At 39.4% G+C, this 15,249-nt stretch overlaps 1 protein-coding gene across 1 annotated transcript; it reads left to right on the top strand.

Moving 5' to 3' along the window:
* Positions 1 to 116: 116 nt before the first annotated feature.
* On the top strand, positions 117 to 7,568 carry LOC107262736 (protein stum). The gene is made up of 8 exons (XM_015729235.2): positions 117 to 335; positions 509 to 918; positions 1,001 to 2,783; positions 5,018 to 5,272; positions 5,341 to 5,554; positions 5,626 to 5,752; positions 5,830 to 6,024; positions 6,140 to 7,568. The coding sequence occupies exons 2-8, from the start codon at positions 543 to 545 to the stop codon at positions 6,265 to 6,267; spliced, it is 3,078 nt and encodes a 1,025-aa protein (XP_015584721.1). The 5' UTR covers positions 117 to 335; positions 509 to 542; the 3' UTR covers positions 6,268 to 7,568.
* The last annotated feature ends 7,681 nt before the right edge of the window (positions 7,569 to 15,249 follow it).

The raw sequence follows: 15,249 nt of genomic DNA, 5'->3' as shown, positions 1-15,249 counted from the left end.
AAGGATGCTAAAAACAAGGAGACTGTTAAAAATGTAGTCCATACTATGCATAGCGGTGGTACACATAAGAAAATGGGGGGGGGGGGGGGGGCGGTTCCTAATGAACTAACACGAAATTGTCGTCTGCTTGTAAAAATCGCAGGTATGACACATGATACTACAGAAGGATGCTAAAAACAAGGAGACTGTTAAAAATGTAGTCCATACTATGCATAGCGGTGGTACACATAAGAATACATGGTCCGAGTCTGATGAACTGCTCTCGAGTATGAGAGCGTGAATAACATGCGTTTTATGCGTGGAAAGATCAGTACAGTGGGACCGGTACTTAGCCAGTGAGTAATTTTCATAGTTAATCGTTAATTATTTGAATTTCATGCATGCAGGCTCATTGATGTAACAATGTCAGATGTTATAGGAGGAATATTAAGATTAATATAAATATTTAATAAAATTTCTCATAGTCTGTTTTTACAATGATATTTATTCTACTCTTAATTCTGATTAGCTTTAGGCGAGAGAAGTGAGACCGAAGAGACAGAATGAGACGTCAGGATTTCGACAACCATGCACCGAGAATGGAGAAAGTCCCACCGTTTAAAGTCCTGGGAACGGTGGGTCCTTATTATCCACCTTCCTCACCACCGCCGCCGCCGCCACCCAGGGCTCCGGAGCCGTACAAGATAACACCTGCAGTCACTTCCTCGAACAGGGCTCACAGACGTTCTAGCTTTGTGATAATAGCCGAGACACGGCCCATTACGCCGAATTCGAGGAGTTCGTCGCCAAGCTTGGCTTCGGGTCGTGTGTCACCCTTTCGAGGAAGAGGATTTAAGGGTCCTCCGCCACACGCACAGTCCAGGCCACAAACGCCAGATCACCAGGAGTCTAAAAAACTTGCCAGAAGTGGCAGACGGGGTAGGTTTTTACGAAATTTTTATTAATATTTGCTGTTCGAATAGGTATATTTTTAGAAATGACAAATTACCTTTGATTCCAGCACCAGTCTCCCAGCAAAATAGTCCAAAACGCAGTCTTATTCCACAGCCAACACGACGTAGGTCAATATCTTTAAGCAATGACGAGGATCATAGTATCTCACTGATATATGGACGCCGGACCAATCCAAAAAATCAGCCAATCGCTTCAACAAGGTTGGTTTCCAATAGAAGAGGGTCTTTGAAACCACCAGGATTATCACCGATTCAAGGAACGCCAACGAAACCTCTGGCCGCGAGGAAGAGCAGTTTCAATGCAAAAGACCTGTCCAAGGATAGGAAAGTGTCGCCGACAAAGTCCAGAAGGAATTCACTGCTACCACCGAAAAGTGTTTCAAGCTCGCGAAGAACTAGTCGTGAAATATCACCAAAAAAGGAAACGCCCACGTCGCCATCTAGAATTCCTCTGAAGAGAGGATCGAGCACAAAGAAGGGTGGGACCGTGCAGACACAATTGAACAGACGTTCGTCCATCACGAAATCTTTGAAGTCAGGCGACAGTCAAACTAAGCGATTTATAAACGACAATTCAACTAAGAAGATAGACCATGAAAAGAAGGCAGATGTTGTTAAAGAAGATGGTTCGCGGCAAGACTCGCAAAAGGAACAAACTGAACCGACTCAGGACAATCTTAAAAGTGTTTTCGATAAGGAAAGTAAACGGGACGTAGACGAAGGTTTGGGTTTGGTAGATCTTCTTAAACAGTCCTCTGGAGCTACTGGAACGTCCAGCATGGTGAATACTACGACGACTACAGCAGTGCAGCCATTACATATCGATGCTGCAACGATACTGAAAGATATGGATGTCCCTGGAAGATCTACAAAGGATGGGAGTCAGGCAAAGCAAGAGGATGGATTGCAGAGTGGTTCAACGAAATCAAACATAGCGCAGGAGAGAACTTCCGGTCAGGCTTCGTCGCAATCTGGACAAAATGGACAAGAAACAAGTCAACGGGGAAATAATGGTAATGCAACAAATGGAAATATCAATGGACCAATTAACGAAGATCTGGGAAAGATTAATAACGGTACAAAAAATGGATCCATTAACAGTATGGTGAATGCAGGAAACGGAGAACACTCGAGAACTGCTAATTCGAGTCAATCAGTGAAGAGTTTTAACAAAGCAGGCGGCAGCAGTAACATTGAGAACGCTTCCGGTAATCAAGTGAACAATAGTAACAAAGGCCAAAGTGTAATTAACGAGGGGCACGCGAGTGCAAAATCGAACGATAAAAAAGTGCTGGAAAGAAATGGGGATACCAGTGACGATGGCGACATGAAAAATCTGAATCAGTTGCAAACCAACGCTTCCGGTAAAACAAGTACACTGGATCAATCCATCACCATTCAGAATGAAAATTCAAAAAATAATAATAATTCTGTTCAAGCGACCATTCATTCAGGGTATAATAAATCAGATGGTAAGAGTAACGATTCTTCTCAGACTGGAAAACTAAAAAATGTCTCAGACGATAAACAAACGAACAACAGTACCGGCGGTAGAATAAAAAATGCCACAAGTGCTGTAAGCGTATCCAAAGTGAACGGTGGGACAAAAATTGGGGATCACGGTAGTAACATTTCTGTTAAGTCATCTAGTGAAATATCAACGGGCTCCATGAGTAGCGTCAGGTCGACTGACACTGGGGTGAGCGTGAATACAGTGCGGGGTGTGTCTTCGGCACGCGAGAAAAAAGGAATGCACACAGTGAAGAAACCGCAGGAGATCGAGACTCTTAGCTGGAACGTAATGCATCTAGAGCAAAATGGAGAACCTGCGTGAGTGCACCTATCGTTTCTAAGGATATGAGGATGCGCTGTGATCTAAACGAATAGTCTCTAGTACAGGGTAGTTTTACTAGCTTGACCATTAACTGGCAACTAGTGTAAGGTCCAGAGTTTCTTAACCCCTGATAGTTAGAAACCTCTACCTTTGGACTCGGAAGCGAGTGGGTTTATCGATCCCAGGGTAGATTTGCATCGACGCCTGGAAACGCTTAAGGGGTTAATAAATTAGAATGCAAAGCGACGAGTAAGACAACTATGAATCGATAGAAATCGCAGCATAGTTTAGGATCAATACACGTAGGGCTAAGATGTTGAAGTGAGAAAAATCTTTGTGAGGTGATTGATTCTCATGATTATAAAAATAATTCATGAAAACCGATTGATCTCATATAGAAAAAGGAGAGTTACGAAATTCTTTCGCATATCGACCTTAACACTGACGTGCGATCGTGTAGAAATCTAATGACCAAGATCCGGTCGTGTAGGTAATAACAGATCGCTTGGTAGACTGGCCTGTTGGGGACAACCGAAAATCGACATAGCAAAGAGCTCCAAGAGTGACTGGAGTCACTTCGCGTGCGGCCAAGGTCGAGTCACGACACTCTAGCATATCTCCTTGGCAGAACTCGTGCTTCTCCTTATACCAACGCAAAAGCACCCTGGCGGTTCTCTTCATTTAGTTCGTAATACATTAGTATAGTGCGATTTGACTAGGAGTTGGAACGTCGTTGTCGTTGTCGTAACGGTCGTCACTACTGGTTGTGCCACTTTGACCTCGAAAGCTGCGTATAGATATATACGACGCAACACTTATTAATGCTTCATGAGAAATTCCGCATGCGTGACCTATTCTCCCTGTTTCTCGATCCCTTCGGACGGCGCGAAGAAGAGGGCGGAAAGGAGAGCTTTAGAGGTAGTAAAAAGCTACTGGGCTTATTTTTAAAAAAATACCCTCCTCGAATTCATTCTCAACAGAACGAATCGACGTCACCTGTGGTCAGAACATAACCTGGAGTTTTATAAGTTTTTCCCTTTTTCTTTTCACAGTACAAGTTTTTGAGATGTCGCTTAAGATTTCTCCTTTACGAAACAATTAGGTACGAGTCTGCACCTATTTATTAGGTGAAGTGACTCCTAATCGCATCCTTTTGCGAATGCCTTGAAGGAAGACGGGACAAAGCTTCCTCCATTGATCTCTGATTTGTAGGGTAACGCTTCCTAGTAATGATGAACCTCGAGCGGATTCGTTAAAAATTATTATCAAATTTATTCGTCTTACGGCTCCAAATTCACTTCGCGTTTACCTTACGTTTTACGAACATAACAGTTGATTCTCTTAAACATTTTAAAATCCCTTAAACGAAACTATAGCTGGACTATACGAAAGGCTTTATACAATATGTAAAGGTAAAATGCCTGATGTATTCATAGGAATTTCCAAGTGGGTTGGCGCACTTCAATGTCCTAAGACAGCGAGAAGGCGATTTACGCGCCTACCACAAGTCTGGGTATGTTCGCTCGAAGGTAAAGAACTCGTGGTATCGATTTCGAAATACATACACACACATATATATATATATATACACACAGAGAGGGTAAATCTTTGCGTGACCAACCCACCGAGTCCTCCCTGCGTCCCCTAAGACTGACCAACCGGCAACCTGGGTGCCCTGCAATCTTTAAGTCTAGGCTAGGACGCGATGGTCACTTGGTCATTCGTACTTTGGATCACTCATTCCTCAGCCAAGGAGGGCTTTCTCTTCGTGCTAGCGAGGAGTTTTCTATGAAAGTGAAGAGTATCTCTCTTGCATCTTGATAACGCGATAGGACATCTCGCCCGAACAAGACCTTAGTTATCTCGCGTCGATAGATAAGAGATATACGTACCGCTTGCATATCTCGCGAGGCGAAACTCATTCGCGAGCACGTAAGTAAAGTCCAAAACTGATCTAGGCGAATCATGAGAATTGGATATTATTTATTGGCTAGAGTACATATAGCATGGATATGTCAAATAAAATCAGATTTTCCTCCCTCCAACATTTAACGCTAATGAAAGAGCGCTTTGCTTCTTCAATTTATGGTATCGCCAATACGTATATGATCACCTTTCACGCGCGAAATCAGTCGAGCCTTTTATCGTAAATCTGGATCGATGGATATTCAAGTTGCTGGCTAGCCAGTTTAATCACACTAACAGCCTTGGCACACCTTCCCTTATCCAGTGTGGTGGCTTCTGAAAGTCAGGACAACCAGGATCATCAGACTGAGCTCAGTCGCTGGAGGAAGCATCTCGCGCGTTACTCAGCTTGCTGCTCGAATATGAGGTGTTTGGCTTGTCGAAGAGGACCAAAGGCTCAGGCTTGGTTGGGACGATCTGCACCTGCGGCTGCAGCTACTGCAACTGCAGTTAATACTGCGTCTAATGCGGAGACTGAAAAAGCAACGGGATGTTTGACCAAGTTGAAGACGGCTTACAAGTATGAACAATTGAGATCACGCAGTTATGACTTGTGATGTAACCCATTCGCTTGTCACTTTGAATTAGATGTCCACAATGGCCACGAAGCAAGTGCTTTGCAAGAGGCTCAAGGGTCGCACCTGCTGAGAGCAACGTTTGCTGTCCACCTGAAAGAAGATGCGGTGCACTGTGGCGCAGACTGTTTGCTAGGTGCAAGTCCAGTCGTCCCGACGTCGAGCGTACTCGAAGCATTAGAGCTAAACAGAGTTTGACGAGCGTCGCTGCGCCTCCTGTTTCAGAGGTACCATTAACTTACTTTAACTCGACATATTGTACGGCATAATATATTTAACATGATTTATACTCCGTTAGGAACCCAAAGTCAAAATTCCCGAAGTTTTAGTGGAACATAATTCCTTAATGCGCGGAGCCATTCCCTGTCTTCCTGTAACCCTCGCATGGTTTTGCCTCGTTTGGAATGTTCTATTGCCAGGAAGTGGTACGTATAACAACAGTACATTTGTTTCCACGCTACTTTTGACGTGACAAAGAAATGATTCAACTTCTTAATTATAGGTACACTTTGGAGTGGACTATTCAACTTATACGTGGGTCAACCGAGATTCTCAGCCGTGGCTGGTCCTAAAGCGAGATTCGGTGCATTTATAGTTAATCTGGTGGTGGGAGCTGGTCAACTGTTTACCGTATTGTTCTGTCTGGTTGGTTGGGGTTGGAGTATCTGGTGGGGCGTCACTATGGTTCGATTAGCTAGTAAGTAATATTTACCTCAAATTCTGCCGCGATATTACGTATTCTTGGCCAATAATGGCAAATTCTTGGCACATAAAGTGAAACGTAAACAATTTTTTGGATTTTTCTAATTTAGGAAAGTATAAGCGGTTCCGTGATTCGGAAGCTGCGAGTGCTGACCCTGAGGCCAGGGCTGGTGAGCCTGCTGCCTTGCCACCTGGTGTCCCAAGTCAAGCATTGCGTGGCATGGAGAGAGCACGGTAAACTGGAGTGGAAAACTGGCAACGAATTCTCTCAAGGATTCTAGAAATTGCTTTCAGTGAAAGCATCGAAGATGGAAACGCTCTGGAGAAATGCATTGCGTCTACGTGCGGCTATTGCTTTCTCTTAATTTCGTTTGATCTTTCTGATATGGGTGACCTCTATGAAATTTTTACTCTCTCTTGAAGAGGATCACACACGCACGCACGCACACATTATACTGGTTATCAAAACTTGAAAAATATTTTCAAGAATTTCGTATTGAATTTTTTAACGCCTTTGCTACTCTCGGCTGGTAAAAGAAAAAAACCTCGAAAGGACCTGCATCCCCTATTTTTACAGAGGACACGCAACAACGTATCTATGTATCCAATATGGCGCGAGTATTAATACGTTAGATGTAAATGTACAAAACGAAAAAATATATAACGAAAACCGTTACTTTTTACTTCCAAACGGCGTCTCCGTTATATTTTTTTACCTGACCGTTTTAAATTCATCCTTTTTTTTTCTATTCAAACGACATTCTCTTTTTCCTTGAGAATCTTCAGACAGCGTGAAATTGATTTGCTCATTGGACAAATGACGACATGACTAAATGATAAAAAGTAATGACGGATCATCGTGAAGAACGATTGATAACGAGCAATAATAAAAAAGTACATATAACGAGCACAAGAAGGTAAGCGGGAAAAAATCTGGAAAAAATCACCGGAGACTCAAGTGATTTAGATAAACAGTAAGATTGTCGTGAGCATCGCGGTAGAGTTAAGTATTGTTTTTTTTTTTCTATCTCATCTCGTTGGCATATGAAGGTTGTATACTGTTGAGTAGATAGAGTCATTGTCGAGTGACTGGTGTCATTCTTCTGTCACTGATAAGGGGATGGTGCCAGTTTTTCAGCAGTCGGTAGACAGTAAGTAAATATAGTTTGCATGGTATATATGGTATATATGGTGTGGGTGTCAATGAATCGAGTCGCTGACGTTGAATATATTGAGTAGTATGTTTAATGATGTGACTCCATAATATGTCAATATGCACAAGTAAATATTGTTATTATAATAGAAGTGTTACAGTGTGTATGTGATTTTTTACCGTAATAAATCTATAAGTATACTCGTTATTATTAAGAACTTAAAATAAATCTAAAGAATAAACTACATCACTATAGCTAGCGAATATAGCAAATAACCCTATTAATGTCTTTTACTAGCAGCGCTCGGCGAGAAATGTATGTAATTCTTTACCTCACTTTTTTTTTCGACTACTTTGTTACTCTTTTATCAAATTAACTGTCCTAGTTATCCGTCTGCCTTTCTTATCGTTTGCACCCATAATTTTTCATTTTGCTTTTACTCCACGTCTCCATAAGATTTTCTAATAAAATTTGCCAATTAATTAACTACGGTGTTGGTATTACCATAGCAACTTGATCTCGCGTAGATTCCATTATCGATTATGCATGAAGAATAAATATTGAAATTCAAATTTACATATGTAAACCTATACGGGCATGTACAATTTCTCACGAATGACGCATGAGCGAGATTTTAAATACTTATAATGTAAAAGTTTTTCGTCTTATATTTCTAACTTTTAAAAACAAAGAAATTCAAGGCAGATAGAAACAGACAAAAAGACAAACAGACGGATACGAACTGATGTACATACAAGCGTCCATAGTAAATACTAGATGTGTGTAAAATGTGTATTACTTGAATTAAGGGGGGGGTTCGAGTATTAGGTTTAAGTGAGGTGTATAATTGCTGGTGTGGAGATTTATGTTTTTCATGTGGATTATGTGAGAAATGTGCTGTTGTGTTCAGTGTGTGACGGATATTGTGATACGTCGAGTTATGATCTAGAGTGACTAATTCAAACGCTATTATGCGAATGGGGAAACGATGTGAATGAAATAAAGTCCCATTTAAAAATCCTTTTTCTCTTTCTTTCATTTTTTGGTACGCATCGATCGAACATTCTCGAGTCAACAATCCGATATTGTACCGATAGCATTCGATCGTTTGACTGTTGGATTTTAATGAATTCCAGTGGGACATACGATTGCGTGTTTATCACGATGGTCGGAACGACCATTCCTTTAACGTTGCATGTATCGCATTAGTCGCTATCACACTCGACGACCCTGAACAATTCGAATCGTTATACATTAAAATGGTACCCTGAAAAAGTTTCGTACGTCATTGAGTCGCGAGATAACTTGCCCAGAAATCACCCGTTATAAAACGGAAGAACATGTGTGTAGCTTTGATAGATTATAAAGCGATTCTCCGAGTTTACGTGGACCTTTTTATCTCGTTAAGATTCTTCCTTTCCTTTGATTTTTAACTATCCCACATCAGAGAGAGACACAGCCTGTAAACTGCTCTGTCCTACGATTAAAATTGTCAAGTAATCAACGAGAGCACACATCACATAACGTAAATTGTTCGACGGATCAATAATAATGGATATTACAGAAATGTACAATAAAACGGTGAAGGGTTTGCTGTTGCTGATGATTTTCTTTTTTTTTTAACAATTCCGACAATCGATTTCAATACTTATATTTCATATTTGGTTTTTCAGGGTTTTTTTTCACTATCAATAGATACACATTCTTGGCAAATCCGAAAAAACTCATTCCAATACAGGAACAGATCATTGTGCGAACTATGTATACAGGGTGCAGTTTGTGAAACACGTTCTTTTTATTTTTATTTTTTTCTCCTTATGTTTTTATATGCTTGACTCTCGTATCACGTTCTTTCGTTCTCTCTCTCTCTCTCTTTCTACCTCTCTTTCATTCACTCACACTCTCTCTCTCTCTCTCTCTCTCTCTCTCTCTCTCTCTCTCTCTCTCTCTCTCTCTCTCTCTCTCTCTCTCTCGTTTTTCTCTTATCTCTCGTTTTGACTTTGTTATTTTTCTTCTTCACTTTAATTTTCATCTGAACGGTGGTACATTTGGTTGTAGTGCGCAGGGCTGCTAGGCACAGATAATTGACTCGCAAATAACTCTTCAAACAACGTTAGAGCGTACGACATACAGTATAATATACATATTACATTTTTTTTTTCGAGTAACCATATTAATGTGATAGTGTCTGTGTTGATCTGTGTGTCTCCTGGTGAATCGTGTGTTATCATGTTGGTGCGCCAAGTAGCTCTTTCTATATGTATATCGTTAAAATACATTTAGGGTTCTTGGTCGCAAGCTGCGCCATTACGGTTCGTCACGAACACCGTACCGAACACCATATCGAAATCGATGACGATCCTTATTGTATATTATGCTGCCGTTTCACGAGAGTAACGAGAACCAATAGCATGAATGGCATTAATCGAACGACCGGATGCGAATAGCTTGAATCACCGACGAGGCGACACGAATTAAATTGATGTCGTCGAATTCGTGGCGCCGCCTGACGCAGTGCACCGTGTGAAGTATTATTGTTCCTGTTGTCATTATTTTCGGTGTGTGTACAAATGTATACAGTCAACAAATCTTATTAAATCTAATTTGTCTTTTGACGCGGCGATGGGAAGACAGAGCATAGAGACCCTTCTGGCCCAAGTGTATATACAACACTGGGGTTTTGTCTGGTACTCGGATCGAGAAATAATGATATTAATAATAATAATAATAATAATAATAATAAACGACATTCTATACATTTTCATCCAAGCGCGGGGCTTGGAAAGGGGAACTTGAAGGGTTTGAATGAAAAAAAAAAAAAGTATGGTTAGGAGGTTTGGAAGGGAAGCTAAGTATAGGATAACAGGATATGTAAGGAGGGAGAGTGGGAATTATCCTAGAAACATTGATATGACACATGGTGCATGGGATGCCTACGACCTGATATGTGGAACAGGTATGTCACCGGTAATACTTGGGATTGCTAGAGGCGACTGCGCTTCGTTTCATTTTGCCCTTATCGATTTTAATATTTTTTGTCTGCTTGAAACGTTTTACGCTCTTCGTATATTATTTGCCATCATTTTCTTTCGACAATCCAATTTCAACACTCAGACTTTCGGCATTTCTCTCGCTTGTTAGCCCTTAGAAGAATTCTGGGTCCCTAATTCATCTTATGTACAATATGCTCGTGATTGGATATCGCGATAATTTATAAAGAAAACAATTGGAGAAAACAACCTGACGATTTTAAACTTGAACCGGAGATCAGTTAAACGGGCGAAAAGAAGGAGAGAAGGGTAATAAAGTTTTGGGCAAAACGAGCAAGAGAAATGGGAAGCGAGTGAATGGGTAAGACGACAGAAAACGAGGTACTGCGAACGAAAGGAAATCCGCAGGCTAAATGAATCGAGCCGCAATGGCAGTAATACCATTTTGCAATACTAACAATTAATAATAATATTAACGATATGTACCCTACTGCCTACCTATCTAACTACAAACATTAACCTAACGCCTTAAACGCAATATCCATTTAATATAGCTATATGTACGTTCCAACTTTTTCAAAATTGGAACCATAAATAATAATGACAATAATTAATTAATAATTAATTATGACAATAAGAATTATAATTACATTATCAATTAATAAAACGTATTCTCATGCGCTTGCAAATATATACATACAGATGGGATATGTATTAGTAAGATTTAAACAAATTTTATCTCCTTCCATCTTTCAATTCTTCTCGTCTTTATAATTAATTATCGACACAGATTAGGTTCTTGCTTTACAACCTCGAGTTTTGTGTGTATTGTAATGTTCTTGTGTTAATTCCTCGCTCTTTTATTTTTCTCTTGCATTCTTTTGCAATAGTGCTACGTTCTATCTGGAATACTGCATATCGTTACAGATTCTACCTACTACGATTATTATTTAATTTTGTACATAGGTATAGCCCATGCATCAGAAGAGAACCTTACTTTTATTCTATCATCCTTTTTCAATATTTTCCTTCTCTCTGTTATTTTTCTATTATTGGCCCCGCTACGACGACCACAAGTACCTCTCGAGCAACTCTTAGTGCAATCAATCAATCCATTTAACGGTTCGATGATATACGTATCAGGAGTACAGTATCTTACCTCGACGTAAGCGAATCTGACTCTGGGACTTGCATGTCCAGATGATTTACGAGCAACTCATTAACGGAACAATTATAGTTGCAGGGAGTTTTTCATAATAGCCGCGAAAAGTTCGGCAATGAGGAATCCTTATGCGTTAATAACAACAATAGTTCATAATTCATAATAATAATAATAATACCCGCTTGTGTCTTCTGATGCATGGCATATTCGCTTGTTACAATGTTGTGTTGTCCATGACTTTATAATTTAACCCTTTTGCAATTTGAAAAATGTTCAGCGCGGCCCAGACACGACGCCATTGCTAACACACGCTCAAGTAAACTCTACCTTTCTAAACGATAAGTACATATATCTCCCTTGGTGTGTTGCTCCCCATTTAAATAATTCATCTTCTTAGTTGTAAAAGTATTCTCGATATGTCTATGTGCGATTGTGTCACTCCCTTTCTCTTTGTCTCTGTAAATACGTGTGGTTGTAATGTGTATCTTAGTTTTGTATATATCCTCTATGAAAAAGCATTGGTAATATCCCAGTATAATTTCACTAAGGGTAGCTCTATACGTTCTACTATACAATAGTCGTGCATTCCTTATATTCTCCAACTCGCTAAAATTAATTTCGGACGCTTATTCTCTAAGGACGTATCGCGCGTTAGGCAGTGCGCGTAAAGGGTTAAATATAAAGATTTAGTCGCCGTAAGAAGATATGTGTGCGTGTGTATATATGTGTGTATATATATATATATATATATATATATATATATATATATATATTACACACGCACGCATATATTATGAACTATAATATATATATATATATATATATATATATATAGCGTTCATCCAAGAATTACGTATCTTACGTACATACGCTGTTTCTTGTTCTTTTTATTTAAAATTTTTCATTTCATTTATTTACTTATATGCGATTCGCTTCCTCCATGTCTCGCTTGTCACATGTCGCTCATGTTTTCTCATTTCTAGTGTAATTCATGTTTTTTGTTTCTTTTCATTACTCTTTTGTGCCATTTCTTATTTTTGCGAAATTCGGCATTGCGCCGGTTTTGTTACTTCAGCCGAAAGTACAGCCCGAGGTGTGTTTCGCTGGGAGGGATGGGGGGGAGAGGAGGTGAAACCTGCAATGGCTGCCCTAGTGTGTTCTGTCGTGAAGAGTGTTCGTTGTAAGTGGCGATAACGTATGTATAACATTTTTACAACGCGATCATGGTATATGCCATTATTTTCTTATGTTTTGCACCATTTACTTCATTTTACTTTGCTGCACAATTACAGCAATACGCATCGCAATAAAGTATCGGAAAATAAGTGACAGTCTGACATGTATTGTGCTTCTCCACGTGTCTCACACGGTTCTGTGTCCTTTCCATCTCTCACAGAAATACGTACGCGCGTTTTATTATATATAACATGTATCTAACGCAAATCACATTGTGGGGTTGCGATTCTCGATCGCGAGGAAATCCTCGACACTTGATATTATTCGCTTTTAAAATATTCATCAAAACAATACAAGATTTAAAGACTTTAAAATTGCATTTAATGCGATTCATTCCTCTTGTGAGAGTTAGGAATTGAATCCCTTGGAGACGCTGGTAAGCGGACTAGATAATTTTTGTGCATTCACCAAAGAATGGAAAGCGGTTTCGTCGACCAGGAAAATTTATAAGGTGCAGAAAAGAATGAGAAAAACATATGAAAACCAAAAACTTTCAACATTGATAAAATGACTAATAAATTTTTCTCTCGTTCTTTCTTAAAGAATTCTGTGAAATGACAACACATCATATAGCGATGTCCTCGCGATACCATCGCCTATTTAACCCCGCCTTGCCATCACATATAATATAGTATATCTACAAAACTGTATGATATGCTTAACGCATTCTAATTGCTTCTACGCTACATGTGTATCTTACATACATTAAAACCTGCTCACTATGCGACGATTTAACGGGCGTTTCTTATTTTCTTGCTGTTTTCATTCCTTTTTCTTTCTTGTCCATTTTGACAAATGAATACGAAGAAAATGATAGAAACGTAATATCGTAATTAATTACATAAATAATAGTATTGAGAATGTCACGTAAAAATACAATTTTCCCCTTATCTCTTCACTTCAGCATTACTGCCTTTCGACATTTGGGCCCATTGTTATGTTAAAAATGAAGACAAAAATACGTGCAGAATGTTCCACGAGTTAAAAGTAAAAGGTAAAAAAAAATAATAAAATAAAACAAATTTGGATCCTTTAATCCGTGGAACAGAAAATACAAGTAATAGTAGATAGGAGTCGAAAGGGCATTGTCAATTTTATAAAAAATAACACGATGAAACGAATTAAACGATATGGAGGTCGATTCAAAAAAATCGCCCGCATTCGCGTCACTTTCTTAGGTTAACTTTTGTGTTCTCCGTCTACTCGGCATTTCGATTAAATGATATTATCGCCCAAAATTGCATTTAATTGTTACTCTATAGAAACAAAAAGTGCCGTTGAGTGGTGTGTATGCGCGCGCGCGCGCGCGCGCGCGTGTGTGTAAATATGTAAAGGGTGTCGTGCACCTGTCTCTCTCATATCTTGTGTTATCAGAATACACTTGTCGCATTTGGCATTCGGCAATTCGTAATTGGGGGACCATTCGCATGTTTTGTATGAATAAAATGTGAGTCCATCCTTCTAAAACAGTGTACGACTTATCCTCTAGTTGTATTGTAACAAATATTGCCTCGAATATAAACTTCTTTTTCCTTATATAAGTTATACTTCATTTGTTAGGTCTCTTCTCGCGATTAATGGACAAAAATGGCCGAAAATTCTCATCTTGCTGACGCGCGCCTTTCAAAGGGCGAGCTCTCGCCCTGTATTATCTTATGTTACGTATGGCCGAGTAGTCATCAAGTCTATATTTATTAGTAGTCATTTGGTTCGCTTCAAATTTTTTTTTTTCACGGAGATCTAAAACCATTTTACTTATAAAAACATCCCTTGGCTCGACAAAATATTGCCGAGGGACACTAATATATTGTGTCGTCGACGTCACTGTACTTTTTTTTTAATTTACTTTTTTCCCCCTCTTAACTCATCTCGTTATTAGCACGTGCTACTCATTCTTTTTTTTTTCTTATAACCTCTTTGTTATACCATATATATAAAATTCAATTCACAGTCCCCAATCCGTACAGCACGAATACAAATTTCGACTACTTCATTTCACGTAAGTGGAGTACCGAGTCGTCGCAACCTGAACACTACAGCTTTGGGATTGTTGGTGACATTAGGGCAAGCGGACAAAGGTTAAATAAATTTCTTCATTCTGTTTTTCCATCTTGGAATTCGCTCGAAGGGGATAATAGTTATACGTTATTATCGGCAAACAACTTTTACGAACTTCACGTACGGCAGATTCACATAAATCGGCGTTTAGTATCTTTATGCGAAAGAGTCACGTCTCTCTGGCCAATTTTTGTAAAACGTCTTAACCAAATAAACAAATTAAAAAAGGTAAAGACAACATAATCGCCCGAATCCCTCTTGGCACTTTGCTGCGCCATTATTTTCCAGAACTTTAATTTTCTGCTCTTGCAAAATATTTAACGGAGCAAAGAGTCGATGGATTTGTCGTAAGCTAAAAGCCCACAGCGAATCTGAGACAGAAATGTACGTGACAAGAATAATATTTACAGATTTCATAAGATACCAGCGCGTCAGTTCTCAAGTGGCACACGTGTGTTGCGTTTACGGGAATCGTACGTACTCATCAGCTAAGCACGCGATCAGCATTGATTGCGAGTACACCCCAAAGAGACAGTCATACTCTTCACAAAATGGAATATCGTCTGTGGTGTGAGATGCGCTTTCTTTTTTTTTTTTTTTTTTTTTTTTTTTTTTAAAAA

The sequence above is a fragment of the Cephus cinctus genome, unplaced genomic scaffold (assembly GCF_000341935.2).
Source record: "Cephus cinctus unplaced genomic scaffold, Ccin1 Ccin1_scaffold0126, whole genome shotgun sequence".
NCBI lineage: Eukaryota > Metazoa > Arthropoda > Insecta > Hymenoptera > Cephidae > Cephus > Cephus cinctus.
This window is presented reverse-complemented; position numbering and strand designations above follow the sequence as displayed.